The following is a 16,325-nucleotide window of genomic DNA, read 5'->3' on the forward strand; positions in this document are numbered from 1 at the left end:
GTCAAGAGTGAGAGGTCTCAAATTTGGTTCCGGAGGCTTCTCAAGGATTCGGCTGTTTGACACTGTATCTTTTTTGTAATAAACTATTTTTACCATCTACAAAGAAGACGTGTCAAGAGTGGTCATCTTTTCATCAGCATCAACATCGAAATATACCACAAGTTCTTGAGTCTTTTTGGTCTCAAGACATGAGAGACACGAGACGAGACGAAACGAGACCAAGACCACAAAAAAGTGGTCTTGGTCTCGTCTCGGTCTCGACAGTGTTTGGTCTCTGTCTTGTCTCGGTCTCGTGTCTCTCGATCTCGCAATGTCTCGGACTGTCAGAATGGTCTCGAAGGGATTTGTATAGCCTACAATATCCATTCAGGCATGCTTTTTCTTTTTTGAATATCACTATTTATGCGCCCCCTTCAAGTGGTACCAAAAATGTATTTTGTGACACAGACGTGTTGGCACTCGTCCTCTCGCGTTCTACAACTCATGCGGAATAGCAAAATATGGTGTAACTAGTTTTTTTTGGTCTCGTTCTCGGTCTTGGTCTTGAGCTCAACTGGTCTTGGTCTTGGTCTTGGTCTTGGTCTTGGTCTTGATACTCTCTGGTCTTGGTAGTGTTTTAGTCTCGGTTCAGGCGGTCTTGACTACAAGTCTAATGCATAGGGAAAGTGCTTAACATCGGCGCCCTCCAGGGATCAATATCTTGGTTGGCGTGACTGTTTCCCTGACCTTTGAGACGCTTCCTGTCTGGCTGACCTGCATTGATCTGATCTAACCTGGGGGAGAGTTTCAGCACAGACGCTGTCAGTTGGTGTCCTTACAACACTGTTGTGTGTTTGTGCATGCATATGTGTGTGTGTGTGTACTGTAACAGTGGATGGCTAAAAAAAGTCCTCAAGGCCATCGCGCACACACACACCGTGAAATCACACCTCCTCGCACAACAGAAAATGAGTCAACACACACACACGAGTCAACACAGCAGCACTGCAAAAAGTGTGAATCTTAACAAGGTCTGTCTGTTTAGAGTCATAAAAATCAGCTTCTCTTTTAACAATCCCTCAGTATAGTGGCGCTTATTAGTCACTGTCTTATTATATGCAACGCCATTCGCTATACCAGCCGTGGTTTACAATATAATGATCTTGGAAGTAAAGATTTATTTTCAGACTCGCTGACGTTAATTTGCTTGGAAACTTGCACATTTTTACACTGTAAAAAAGAATTGCCTCCCTCATTAACCTTACAAGAATATATGGGGTCAAATATAACTGCTTGACAATTGTGTGTTTGCTCCATAATTAACTTCTATTCTTGGATTTCAATGTGCCCACTAAATGAATGTTTGAAAAATCTCAGAGTTTGCCAGTGAATTCTTGTCAGATTCTTATCTCACTAATTCCTTCTTCTAACACTAATTATCATGTTTATTTCAGCATGAGTGGATTCTGACAGGACGTGAAACTTCTTATATTCGGTCTTCTTGTTGTTAAATTCGCACACGTTCAGTTTTCATCCACCCGAGTGAGGAGCTCAGTCAGTCGTTAACAGGCTGCCAATTAAAGGTGTAACTCATACTTCTGAGTCTGTCTGCCTGCGGTTAATGGCCCCTGTATTATTGGTAAGATGGCTTTATTATCTGGTATATGAGTTTGCACCCATTTATGCCTCCTCTTATATCTCATGATGGACGTTTTTTTTTGTCAGTCCTTATATCAACCACACTAACACTTAATTGATCTCTGCAATGGCTTTTAGAATTATTAAGGATTTATATAGGATTTTTTTAATAACTCCATGCAATAGGAGTTTGATAAAGACTGCATTGCATCCCTCTTTAAGTTCAAGTCACCTGCTTAAAAACAAACCTAAAAGCTCATTTCACACATTCCTAATGTCATCTGTATTCATGTCTCACTCTGCTCCAGACAGCAAAGAAAACACCTTAACTAGTGGAGCTTAATAAACTCTGAAATAAATCAGCTTTTGTTCACAAATCACACCACTCTCGCTTTTCTGCTACATGTGCCACTACTTTTAGATACTTTAATAGGCTGCCTTCACCTGCTGCTTTCAGAAACCTCTAAAACCTCTCACTTGACTCTCTCTCACTCTCTACAATTGAAATCTCAGTGTAACTTAATACCTTCCTCCAAAATAATGAAACATGTTATTTTTTTTGTTCGACAAATAAACTCACTCAGTTTGTACAAAGGAAACAGATTATACATTTCTCTTCTAAAGTAATTATGTTGACAGTGAATGTTATATTTTGTATGTTTGTAATTTAATCATGTCACAAAGTTGTTTATTTTAGGCTCTATTATCCATCTGCATCTCAAAGTTTAAATAAGTCGCTGTCTTAAACCAATATACCTGATTAAATAAAGGCTGTGCCATGTTGCTTAGACTGATATTGTACAAACTTTCATTTTTAATCTAAAGTAGTAGAGCAGAAAGAGTTACAGTCAACAGTCGAAACCCAGTAGATCAAAGTAAAAAAAAAAAAAAAAAAAAACCGCGAACTGAAACACGAGCTGCTGTCATTAAGTGTACAAGGATGCTGTCCCTCACTGAGAGTAACCAGGGGGAAAAAAGGCACATATCCTAATGTGATTAAAGCTCTAAGAAACAGCAGCAGTGATGTGAAATGGGTAAAGCAGTGCAGGAAATGAGAAAAGCCACTCTGGCTTATAGAGGACAGTTTTTGGCAGAACTGCACTCATGTCTATGAGTTCACTGTGACCTCACATTAAATTATACGTAGTGCGACGTTACCTCACTTTTGACGTATTTCAGTGTTTTTTCTCCCTCTTTTGGCTGCAGAGGAGAGAAAGTAACCAAAGTCTCATCCTGCGAACACAAAACACACACAAAAACACTGCTTTTATTGAAAACAATACTTTTATTTAGCTTATGTATAACTTCTTATTTACACAAACAAATGATTGAAGTTATCTACTGCTGTCTGTATAAACTGATTGTTTTTTTGTTTTTTTTTACCATAACTATAGCTAGAGAGCAGGAGAATGGGATGCTGTGCAAATACAAAATACACAGATGTACAGTTACAGTAAAAATGCTATTAGGATAGCCAACATTCATGCACGAGAGCTGTTATCCTTGGGCTTACAGAACGTACCGCACTGAATAAGGCATACAAACTGTTGCTGAAGATACAAAAAAGCTCATATCTCAAAGTACTAAGTTAAAGGCAACCAAGTTCGCTGTTGGCCATAGTACTTTGACTTAGTACTTACAGATATCCTTATGACCTGGATGACTGAGAATCTTCATGGACACAAAAAAAGCCAAGTGCAATAACTATACAGGTTCATTATGGTTCATCACATTTCTCATTGTCTTGTACAAGGTCAAATTTTTTGAAAGGGAAAAGTACAAAGACAAATTGAAAGCTAAGTGGAGTTGGTGAAAGGCAGGAATAAATTAGCAGATGATGATGAATAAATGGCAGGGGAAGAATGGAAACAAAACGAACAATTAGTGAACACAGTCAAAATATGAATAAATTAGGGAGGCATGAATAAATGCAATACGGAGAGAGGAAATCATTATAAATACGAGGACTTCATTTTGGGGAGAAAGCTTTCATTTTCGGAGAGAAAAGGAGAACGGCAGAAATTACCCGCGGTTCATTGTTCAGGATTTTCTGAAAGTTGCTAAGTAAAAGTGCCATTATTTAGTCCAAAATGTGCGTCTGCAGTGTGTTCCATATAATGTAATGAACTTGTCTTAATTTGTGCTGTCATTTATTTTTATGGAGAGTTTCACATTCCCACACTGGGGGAATTTCTCCATGAATCAGCAGGCAAAATAACGAGATGTCATTAACTTAATTTATATAAAATGCACAAAACTAATCAGGGAAATGAAATAAATAAATAAATAAATAAATAAATAGAATTAATCAGAACATTCAGGTGAAACCATCTGTTTCATACATTTTTTTCCCCCATCGTTTCCATCTTGTTCCTCTTGCTTTAAGAGGTGTCCTCTGTTTTAATAATGTGGAAAAGTGTAACGTTGAACAGGACCTGGTGGCCGTTGTTCCAGCCGTACAGGGTGCGGTCCCTGGCGTTGTAGTCCAGCATCGACATGTGGAAGTACTGGTTGTGAAAGGGAATGTCTGTGTACTCGTAGGTGGAGGTTTTAGTGGAGTAGGCGTAGTACACTTTGGCGCCGGTGAGGTGGGAGTTAGTGATGTAGAGCGTCCCGCAGATCATAAAAGACTCGCCGGCGTTCCTCTTCGAGTACTCTGTGTTCCACGTGTTGAGGATCTGGAGCGTGTCGGGGTTCAGCTGGCTGATGACAATGTTCCCTGCGTTCTGGTTGGTCGCGTACACGGCCCACAGGCCCAGCTCGTCCGCCATCAGGTCGATGTCTGAAAAGCCTCCCCAGGTGTAGGGGTACACGTTATGGAAGCCCGCCGACTCCAGAGCCCGCTGCGTGACCACGCGGCCCGTCTCGAAGCTGTACCGCACTATGATGTTGCTCTGCATCTTGTTGTAGTACAGAGAGCCGTTGTACACCACGTGGTTGGTCCCGGCCCATTTGAAAGGAAGGTTGTACGTCCTCGACTCGACCCCTGCCACAAAATCGGCCACGGATTTGTACTCTTTCACGATCTTGTTGTTGGTGTAGCTGTCCATGTACCAGACCTGGTGACAAATGAACACAAACACACAACAATCCTGTGACTTTCAGAAAAAAAAGCAGAATAAAAGAGAAAGCCGACCATTTATTTAAAGCAAAAAACAATGAATGATGGACTTTTATTCTCTTCCAACTAGAACTGAAGGACAACTTTAACCACCCCTGGAAACAGAGTGAATTTGGATTGATTATCTCAGAATACAGCTCCTAAGTGAGACGAAGGATTTTAGTATTTGAGGGCTTTTATTATTATTTAGTAAAAGAGAGTTTTTAGGGTTTTTTCATAGTTTTTTAAAATTATTTATATTGAATAGTTTTTGACCACTGATGGTGCTACAGAGCAATGTTTTGAAAAGGAGTCGTGCTGCTTGTATCCAGCTATGTTTAGGCTTAATTCAGGTTTTTTCTGGTGTCATAAGGCCTACAGTACAGTACAGTACAGTACAGTCTAACCACCTTTAGGTAGAATTAATCACTATGGTGACTTCTGCAACATGGCTAACCAACCTGCACCGCAGCAGAGGATCAGATCAAACCCTGATCAATCAGATCACTGGAAACAAGGAATACTCACTCCTAAAGGATCCTGACTTGGACAAAAGAGTTTCCAATAAAGTGTTGAGTAAGAAAGAGCAGCGGATTTTCTTATGGATCAGTTGGATCTATTCCAGGGCTTTTACATCTTGAACAAAATGACAATTGGAGCGATGTGATGCTCCCATGTCTCCAGTAAAAACGTATTCAGAAATTCTAGTTCGCATATGAACACAACATAATTATCACCTGAGGTGGCCTACTCAGTTGATAATCAGTTTGTTATACTGGTTGACCAATGTTAAAGGGATAGTTCAACATTTTGGCAAATTGGCCCATTGCCATAATCCCTATAGTCATAGGAGTGGGTTCGTTACCTTTAATTGTCGGTGCAAGCTATTTTTAGAACGGTGGAACAGCGCCGCGAGCTGCTCAGAGCTACGCTACGGAGGCTCATGGGATTTCTTGATTTCCTTCATCAAACTCACAAATCATCTCAAATACACAATCCAACAACTCCAAAACGCTCTCGTGGACAAGTTGTGACCTGCACATTCACCACGCTATGAGATAATAACAGAACGTTACCAGACAGAGTTGTTTTAGAGGTAAATTCATGCAAAACTGCTGATGCACGTTCCCGTCGGGCGCCGTTTTTCAGCTAGCAGTCTCTGCATTTACCTCGAAAACAACTCTGTCTCGTAACGTTACGTTATTATCTCACAGCGTGGTGAATGTGCAGGTCACAACTTGTCCACCAGAGCGTTTTGGAGTTGTTGGATTGTGTATTTGATGAGTTTGATGAGGGAAACCAAGAAATCCCATGAGCCTCTGTAGTGTAGCTCTGAGCAGCTCGCGGCTCTGCTCCGCCGTTCTAAAAATAGCTTGCACAGCCAATTAAAGGTAACAAATCTACTTCTATGACTATAGGGATTATGGCAATGGGCCAATTTGCTAAAATGTTGAACTATCCCTTTAAGTTCAGTGAAACCCAGTTTTACCCGGAGTGAGCTGAACTTCATAGTGTAAGGAACCAGGCCTATGTGTGTTTCTACCTTTTTGTATCGGTATACTGTGTGTGTCTGTGTGTGTGTGTGTGTGTGTGTGTGTGTACCAGCAGGCGGGTGAGGCAGTACAAATTGCTGCTTCATGGTACGACACTGGATGATAGTGGTGGTAATATTTCTATTTTGTCCTTTATTGAACCAGGAATGTCCTGCTGAGATACAATATCTTTTCTGCTGGGGAGTCCTGGGCAAGATGCTAATTCTTTTCTTTTTCATCACAACCACACACCAAACACACAGCAAACACACACAAAATATATACAGAGATTGGAGGCTAAGACGGTACATGTTGAGAGCAGTGACATTGTTTTATGAAAAAAGAATACGAGTTCATTAGAGAGCACACATGCGTGTTAAGAAAGACATTTTCAAAACGGAAAATGTTCAAAGCAAAAAGAGGAAAGTTACATACTCCTACATAATGTCTGTGTTGTTTTGCCTGACTAAATAAGAGCTTTTTCTTCTCTGAGACTCTGGTTTTTTTTATTATTTTCAACTAGAGGAGCAGCGTGTTTGTGGATTTACTGCATGGGAAACCGCCACTTGGCCTCTGCAGTATTAAAAAAATGGCTTTGCAAATGCTTTTATGGGGAGGCAAATGCGTTTAACAAGTTTGTTCGGTCTCAAGGATCTACACAGTTTAGTCTGATGAATAACCCTGGATGCTCTGTAAACCAAAAAATAAAAACATGTTTTAATTGACAAAGTGCCACAGATCTATACAGTACACTGGCTTTTACTGATTCTGTAAAGTACAACACTGAAAGCCTTGTGTTGAGAAAACAAAGTGCAGACTTCCAATATTTGGTTCATGATGTGTTTTCTTTTTGTTTCCATGAGTGAAGTTTTATATTTGAACTCTAAACATTTAAATGAATGAAAAACCTTTAGGGAGTGTGTTGTTCTAACACAACAACATCTTTCACCAGCTGAACAACAGCAGGGATGCAGTTGTATGTAAATTATTAAACCCACTCCCCTCAGTGTAGCTTCAAAGTGTTGCAACATAAAGAAAAGCGCATTAAGTGGGCTCACCCGGTTGTTTTTGGGAGACGCCTGTGGGTCGGTCATCCAGGCTCCAAATCTGGTCCCCGACGTTTTCACCGTCAGCGGCCCAGTGATCTTCATCAGCTTGCCACATGCTGCGAAACACATCACACAGATCTTTGGTGGCCATACAGCACAAAATGTTGTTACGGTTGGAATAAACTGGAATAGATGTCAAAGCGCTGGAGTGCTTAAATCTTTGGTACTGTAGAGGCTCATTTTTCAATCAAAAGGGTTTTTTGTTGTGGATGTTCTGTGAGCAGCATCTGTGCACCACAACATGCTTTTTTTTCTGCTGTTAGAGAATCACAGCAGATAATGAAAGAAAATGCCACAATATAACAAACTTGTAAAAAAAAAACACGATCGGACATTGATCCCATATGGTTTGATCTTTGAAAGTAGTCTGAGCTGCACTTTATTCATCTTGCCAGACACTTTAATTGTGCCAAATGACAGCCGGCTATCACCTGCACTTAAGCTTCCAAGTTCCCCTATTAAGTGTTTAACTGCTATTTTACTCAATCAAAGCTCAAGCACAACGAATGCTCGAGTAATCATCGCCCGCCTCAGACAGATTTCCAGCCACATCCTATTAGCATTCACATGTTAGCTATTTAGGCTGACACTTTGACAGGCCCCATCAATGTTGATAACCTGGCAGTTGGCAAATTGGGGCTTTGGTTATGCAAACCTTTATCAGAGGCAAAGCTGCTCTGGAGGCAGAATTGATCTTATTAGCCTCAAGTTTGACTTAAATGGATGGAGCAACGAAAACCACAGCTTTTCAGTGTCTGACCGCAAATGGCTATAAAAAGTAATCAGGGGGATTCAGAGAGGGAAAACAACAAACAAACATGAAATAAATGTATTGATTGTGACTTCTTATGAGCCACGGGTCGGGTTGCACTTTTTCACTTAGCGGTACCAAGCTTATGGATGCTACCATCATTTACCTTTTCATGGGACTATAAGTAGATATTTTCTCGAAGCAGCTCTGCTCTGTCCCTTTTTTCTGTATCTAAAATACCAATCTGCTGGTTGCTGCAAAAAAAAAAAGTGCCTGATGATCCTTCTTCATAGTCTAGTCTTTGGCTGACCGTGCCCCACTGTTATTTTTTCCTGCAGCAGACTTACTGAGTTTGCTCATACAGTTGCGCAGGCGATTTTCCAGGTTTAAGACCCTCTGTTGCAGCTCCTCATAGTCGTAGGCGCCCATCTCCTCCTGGATGCCCATCAACACGGCGGACAGGTTTCTGATCTCCTCTTTGAACTGAGAGATGAGTTTGGCGTCTGTCTTGTACTGCTCCAGGACGGGGATGAGCGGCTGCAGGGACTCCATCTTTCCTTTTAGCTCCTAGAAAAACACCAAGAATACGTCGGTGCTGTAACAACTCTCACAATCTGGAGAAAAGATTGAGTTTGTTTTCAGTGCAGCAGTTTCAGGAAGTTTCAAACTAACAAGCAGACTGTACTATCCAGGAAAACCGACTCACCTCTCGGGCTTGTTTTCACTTGTATAAGAAAATTACGTTTCTACAACTATGAGAATCTAGGGATAGGCAGATCAATGCCAAATATATACAATAGAGACTGTGATACCTGCATCTTATTATAGGAGTGAGTCAATAGCTGATAAAAATAAAGTGTTCCACAATTGTGTTGCACAAAAAGCAAACTCTTTGTCAGCTTCTTACGAATTCATTATTATAAAAAATACTACCGCTTGAGGGAAAACAGCATAATTTTGTTTTCTAACACACAAAAAACCATTACATTAAAAAGTTTATCTAGATGAAGAGCATACAGAGCTGTAACGAAACGAAACAGAGGGGAGGAGGAAAGAGGAGAGGGTCTAGTAAGAATAAACACATTTGCTTGATAGATGATACTAGAGATAATTATTATAGTAATTGCTCCATTTATTATTGTTATGTAAAAGCAATGTTGATTATACAACGTCAGATCATGTAGAGACCCTCTACCCTCTATCCTGCTGCACTTCTTGAACTGGCTTTCACTGTCAACTTTCATAATTTCTTTACTTTTTTGTTTTACAGATGTCTTCAGAGTAAATTTGAATCTTAGATAAACTGAACAGATGGACACATGTGGCAGAAGACTCCTCTCATTGCAACTACAGTGCTTCTGAAGTTTCTAACTCATTCAACTATTCTGCTCAGTCACTGCTTTTATCCTTTAAGCAAATAGATAATGAATCTACTCGACTAAGCAATCAGGAGGTGTTGTCACTCCCGCTGTTTTCTATGCTGGACACTGCCCCCGCATCCCGTCTCGCTCTTAAAACAACCTTGTCCTTGGCCGGACAGTGGCAGACTTGCACTCGGTCTCGTCAGGAATGAAAGTTTATCAGTTCTGATGCTTCTCAGGCATCTTCAGAAGAAATCCTTTTTCGCCGGCTCCTGTGATGTCTCTTGCAGGCATAAACATAAAACAAAAAACTATACCTGAAAGTTTTTGTTGACGAGCGTCTTCCTGTCCGATTCGATCTGTCGGAACTTTGACCGCAGGCCTTTGATCTGGCTCTCCATCCTCATGATGTACTGAAAGTCCCTCTGCGTCCGCAGGTTCAGCACCTCGATTGACTGCGACATGTTCTGCACCTTTTGAAAAGAATGAAACAGCGCGGCATTGATTTTTCCATCCACTGCGGGATTAAAATGTCCTCCATGTTCAGCCGTAGTAGCCTGCCATGCTCCAACGTCCCAAGGAATAAATCAACACTCTGACCTCCAACGTGATTGTCTCTTAACCGTCCATGTGTGAGCTGAATAGAGCTTTAAGATTAATTTTACACAGACATGAGACTGTTGATCTGTCTTGAAAAGTATATTTAGTAGTTTCAATATATCATAAACTATGGAATCTGCTGGGTTGGTGACGTATTTCAAAGCATTGAGGTGACACAGAGGCCTGACAGTGTCTCTCTCTGGTTTGACAAAAGCTCACAAGGTTTTACTGGGCGTCTGAGCAAGAAGAAATATGACCTCCTCTCTCCTCTCCCTTTGACTATAATTGCAACCAACCAGCATTACTGGAGCACATCACTAGCAAAGTGGCACAACACTCACACATTGTGTTCTGCATACTTTTCTGTCTCTGGCGCAGGGATCCTAAAATGGCCTCGCTGAAGCCCTGCGGCAGCTTAGTACATTAGTGTCAAAGGCCCCAATGAATGACAGAGAACAGCCTTTGGCATACAACATTAAAATGTAGGCTACAGCAGTGTTTCCTTATATGGCATACTAATTTAGGAAAGTGACTCCAGTACCGTGCTTGTATGTTTGTTTGTTTGTTTGTTTGTAGATAATGCATTAAATCCCCACTGTCATGGTGGGGGAAAAAAAGCAAAAAAAAACAACAACTAAGATTTGATTTTAAATTTGATGTTTCTACTTCAGTTCACAATCTTGTCTGTTGTGTTCAGAGCTAATTTTATGAGATGAATCCAAAATGAACGCTTTGTTTAACAAGAAAAACAACAAAATCCAATGGTGGTAGATGTGGAAAAACTCTTCCAAGGCTGAGAAACAGTCCACTTCCTGTCAGAAATAACATTCCCACTTAGACATGTAGACCCTGATAATACTATAGTCCAAAGGCTGGAATTAACCCTCAGTGGTTTGTTGCACTCCAGTTGTGTTAAGGTGAGATGGAGAGCGTTCTCATCTTTACAAGCAGCCATTCAGATGATGTCACCCATGTAATATATGCAGAAGTGGAAAATAGGGTTATGGACCTGGCTGGTGCAATCTCTCTGAGGATTAGAGCAACAAAGAAGCACAAATAACGATAGAAATCGATGTGATATGTCTTTATGAATGCAGGTGCTTACTGTAAATGTGCATGAGAGAGAAAGAGGGACTGAGTGTGTGTGTTGTTACATAAACAGGAATGTGTGTGTGTGTGTGTGTGTGGCTGTGTTGCACACACCTTCTCCAGGAGCTGGCGGAGCTGTCTGCCTTTGGCATCTCTGGAGCACAGATTCTGTTCAGGTGCCACCACTGTGCAGATACAACGCCCATCTGCATCCTGAGCCGAGCTGTACACCTGCCACCCTTCCTTTGGCCTGATGGTCTGCATACAGAAGCACAGTCAGGCACAGGCGGCAAATACGCAGCACACACATCTACAGAGAGACACATAAAATAGAGTGAACTCCGATGACATCGCCATCATGAAATTGCGGCACACAGTAGTTATGGTTTCCTTATTTTTTTCACCCCCTCGTGGGTCATCCATTTTTCTGCCTCGTGCCCCCAAAGCTCTGACACCAACCAATTCCACTGACTTATAAAAAGTCTGAGCTTTGAAAGAACAAACTGCCTTTGCTGTAAGATATTCCTCCACTCACAGTATATGGTCTCTAGTGACTTTCCTCTTCAACAATAAACAGTGTTTCCTGGCCTTGATGAATAACCCAAGTGGTGAAATTCCTCTGTTTCTCCTCACCAGGCCTTCCAATGCTTTAACTAAAAGTCCTGCTGGAAGACGCAGATAAACCTGATTTGTGGGGGGCTTTTCCCGTTCTTTATTACATTCAATATGCTCCACAGCTTCGGAGTATAAAACCTTAAGAACATTAAGTTATGCACCATCAAGCCAATACAGCATATTTTAATGCCACGCCATCAACCACTGTCAAAGAGTGCACACAGTAAAAACTAGTTTTACTCCAAATATTGATCAAAGCGTCCTCAAGTAGTGCAGGAAAAGTTGATGGCCATCAGTCACAGGAAGAGAGGAAGTATTTAAACAATACTGCCGTGAGATGTCGGCCTGGGAAATTAACACATGCCTCCAAGCCAAAGACTGGCAACCTTTGACTGGAGGTGGTGGTAAATTCCTCTGCACTACCAGCAGCCCCCCTTCGGCACAAAACCAGCCACAATTTCTGTTTTATGCTCTACCTGTAGGGAGGAAAAAAACGTGTGAAACATGTTTTTTGAAGTCTTTGGAGAGGGTGGACAGAAGAATTATGAAAGTGCCCTGTTTATAGTGCGGGCGTTCCTTCCTCCGCCCAATTCATCCTTGCCTGTCAGCCTGAGCAGTTTAAAGAGCGTTAGGAATCAGCCATGAAAGATCATGTCCCCTCTGAGCAGGCAAAGACGTCACGCCAAGGAGAAAGAGCCGGCTTTGACTCATCATTGTCACCTTTCAGAGAGTCTGCTTTGTGCAGGTGTAAAAAAAAAACATCAAGCTTAGTTTATATTGTTATAAAAACACACTTGCCCATGCCTTTCAATGCCATATTGTGATAGAGGATTTTATTTACATTGTTGCCGTGTTGCTTCTTAACATTTTGCATTCTGACACATTTTCTGTCAGTAAATAAATAGATAGATTTTTTTTAAAAACACGCTCTATGATCTCAAGTCTCCTGAGCTTTCATTCTTCTCCCCAGCTCATCTCATCTCTCACGTTACCGTTATCAGATTGTAAAGAAATTGTTTCTGGTATTATCAAAGCACCGCAGCCTTGATCTTTGTCCACCTTTCTACTGGTTGCTTGTAAAGTTTGTAATCTAGGAATTAAGGCTTATTCTGCCGATGCCCCGATGCAAAGCTGCTCCTAATGCGATTATCTGATTAGAGCCTTGAAAGTAGAATATAACAACTTCTCTTTTTTTTAATTCCATGGTATGTTTCTGCTCTGAGCTCCTCAGCTCAGCAGCACAGAGGGAAGCAGCAGAGGAAAAAGTAATGCTGAACTGAAATATCTGGAGGTCATGTCTGGTACATTGTGGTAGTCTATGAAATTATTAGGGAGACTAGAAGGCTTGGTGCACCATGACTGTAGCTGAAATCAGCCTCCCTCAGCATCATAGCTGAATGGGATAAAAGAGGGAGAAAAAACACATCCTCAGCCCCTTTTTTTCCCCTTACTTTGCTTTGAAAGCCTCCTAAAAAGAAGCCAGTTTCACTAATCTGTTAAAACGGTCTTTCTCTACTGTCTCTTGAGTGACGCACATCCTCCCCCCCCCCACTCTTCTTCACTTGCACATTTCCTCATATTAAAATGAATCTGTAGCTCAGCCAAGCCAGATGCACTCTCCAACTAGGGTTTTTTTTTGTGGGGAACTCTGCACAAAGAGTTTTTCTCTCATTAAATAATTCAGACAGCTGGGTCCTCTTTTGTTTTGGGCGTTCATTTTGACTTTCTGACAGATCTGAATACAGTTTGGAGCACGCAGACTCAGCCTGTCAACGTTTTCCTGTTTCCCCTATAGCAACATAAATTCTGCATACCACTTTTCCAGGTGATGCTATGGGAAGACACTGCTTTGCTTTGCTTTGCAACCAACATACTGGCACAGGGAGAGCACTCTGCATGGCTGGGATGAACCTAATCGACCACTGCTCTGGTCCAAATGGCTTGGTGATCTGCAAGATGCTCCCCCTAATTTGCGATAATGCTCCCAATTGCATTGTCGTTTTCGGAAAGCTCAAATTGAAAAAGGAAATGTTTTATCCTGCCAAACCTCACATTTTAGAAACACAGAGGCAGCACGAAAAAGAACTGCATCAGAAAACGAACAGATCGTTTCAGTTTTAAGTCTGTTAAGTCTCAATTTGCCTGTATCAAGATTCAAGATGTTTAGCTCTGCTTCTTCCGTCTGGGAGGGGATTTGGATGTAATCCACAACAGCAAAGCTTTATTTATTTATTTATATATATATATTTTTTTTTACAATGACTGAACTCTCCCTTAAAAGTGAGTTATATGCTTGGCAATACTCCAGGATCAATATCAGTGCTATGTGGTTGATGTAGGCAATAAACATGAGTGCTGTGAGGGTGCCTCTTCCTCCATCACTACTTTACATTCAGTATGTTTCTTTTTTATTCCAGATTATTTTTTCATATCCTTAGTGTCAGTTATTGCTTACATCACAATAGTCTATATATATTGACTACACTATACTATAATAGCAAAGAATCAACCAAATAAGCAGCAATGGCAGGAAACAGAAATGACTCATTGTGTGGGTTTTGGTCCTTCACAGACAGTTGTGCAATGCTCCACCCTAATTAATTACATCCCCAATGATGTGAACTTTACAGCACTAATGTTACATGGCAGAGCGAGAACTTAAAGTATGTGTCTTTCTCAGAGAAATAGCAACAAAAGAAAAGGCAGTGTTAAGGGAAACTCACCACAGAAGGGCAGTACCCGAACAGCAGCAGGAACAGCAGCGGGTTCAGTACCACGGAGAGCGACCACATCCTGCCGGCTGCCGCTGCTGCGATGCTTCCTCCTCCGCCTCCTCCGCCGCGACGGGAACAAGATTTCTTTTTTTTCTTTTTTCTTTTCACGCAAGTTTCTGCCCCTGTTGTGCTCCTCGCACCACCACCACCACCACGTCCACTACGCGCTGGTAAAAACCGTGGCTTCCTGACGAGGAGGAGGAGGAGGAGGAGGAAGAGAAGGGGGGCACATCATCCATCCACTCGTCCCCGTTACGCATGCCATGTGGGCAGCGGGGAGAAACCTCTCGTCACTGCAACTGAAAAAAAAAAAAAGAAAGAAAAAAGGGGGGTAGAAAAAGTTTGTGGTCATGCATGCAGCGAAAATCCAGAGCCGCGTTCAGGGGTTATAGGGAGCCTTCTTCACGGATGTGACATCATCCAGCTGCCTCTCTCTTGACTTTTAATGAATCCAGCTTCGTAATGTGCGTGAGGAGGAACCACCGGCAGCTGTGCGGTGACAAAAGTTGCAGCTGGCAGTATTCACTGGGAAATAAGAAGGTAGAGAGGCGTCGGGTCGGAGCTGCTGCTGCTGCTGGTGCCGCTGCTGCTGCGTTTTTGTGCACGCGCAGAGAAAGAGAGAAAGGGCGCGAGAGGATGTCAAGGTTTTTTTTTTCTTCTTCTGAGTGAACAAGATTTGGAAAAGAGAAGTGTTTAATTTTAGAGATCTATTTTAATGTTTATGAACATTGAAGGGTAAATTCACCCAACTTAAAAAAGGAGAAAGAAAAATGTTGTCTAGCTCACTTAAAGTGGTCTGTAGCCTACAGAAGCCCACCTGTGCCAAGAAAAGTTTGGATTTGAAAAAAAAAAAGATTTACATTACAAAATACCAAATGAAATATCATTAATATAAGTTTTGACTTACTGGATATCAACAATCAGTAGCTAAAGCTTAAGTTGGTCATTTGCCAGGTGTTGAAAGGGGTCCAGCCAATCAGAGCTCCAATTATGTCTCGGCCAATTAAATCTCATTTCATTTTAATGACGCAGTCACATTGACATTCACTTTACATTCATATCTGTGTTAAACAATGTAAGACACGGTCACTCCCTGTCAATGATTCATCTGCCTCTATTGTTTGGTTCAGCGGATCAATACAGTGCTGCAGGAACGAGTCCTTACCAACCCAGAAATTAGTTATCGTCTTAGCACATAAGTTCCCTCATCATAAAGTCTACATTTTTTTTAATGAGCTGTTGGTTAAGGTCTGAAATTAACAGAAGCTCAAGGCATTTTCACATTAAATATACTAGTTGTGACTTATTCAAGCCTTTACATCTTCTTGTTTGATAACACTTGTTTAAATGAGAGGTTGAATGGGACGCTAAGGATGTTTTCAGAACTGTGGCTTGTTTCCTTTGTTCCGGTTCAGGGGCTAAAACCATCTTCTTTTGAGCCAACTGTTCTCTCATTGGTCAGAAATCTTACCCAGAAGGACGAGCAGTTTACCCAGGAAAAACAAAAAGATGGCTGTGTTCACATCAGCAGCGTGGTTGGCTAGTTTGTTTTGTTTGTGTTGGTTGTTGGGTCGATTATATTCTCACTACAAACGAACTGCTCCAGGGCTCGAATGGAAGTAAGCTGAAACCACCCCTTCTTGGCGATCTCGGCTCGCTTGTTTTATCCCGCATCGAGGCGCGATTGCTGAGTTTACATCTGGCCAAACAAACCGATGTTTGGGCAGAAACGCTCCCTGTTTCAGAAACAACTGCTCCACATAAGTCAAGTCTGAAT

General features: G+C 41.5%; 1 protein-coding gene across 1 annotated transcript; it reads right to left on the reverse strand.

Annotated features, from left to right (window-relative positions):
• Positions 1-3,970: 3,970 nt before the first annotated feature.
• Positions 3,971-15,125, reverse strand: LOC146970317 (noelin-3-like). Its single transcript, XM_085804267.1, has 6 exons — positions 14,498-15,125; positions 11,274-11,417; positions 9,788-9,943; positions 8,457-8,676; positions 7,308-7,414; positions 3,971-4,676 (listed from the first exon to the last, which is right to left on the reverse strand). The coding sequence occupies exons 1-6, from the start codon at positions 14,564-14,566 to the stop codon at positions 3,999-4,001; spliced, it is 1,374 nt and encodes a 457-aa protein (XP_085660393.1). The 5' UTR covers positions 14,567-15,125; the 3' UTR covers positions 3,971-3,998.
• Between the last annotated feature and the right edge of the window lie 1,200 nt (positions 15,126-16,325).

Source organism: Trachurus japonicus, chromosome 17, assembly GCF_045865225.1.
Source record: "Trachurus japonicus isolate A0001 chromosome 17, Traja_1.0".
NCBI classification, from domain to species: domain Eukaryota; kingdom Metazoa; phylum Chordata; class Actinopteri; order Carangiformes; family Carangidae; genus Trachurus; species Trachurus japonicus.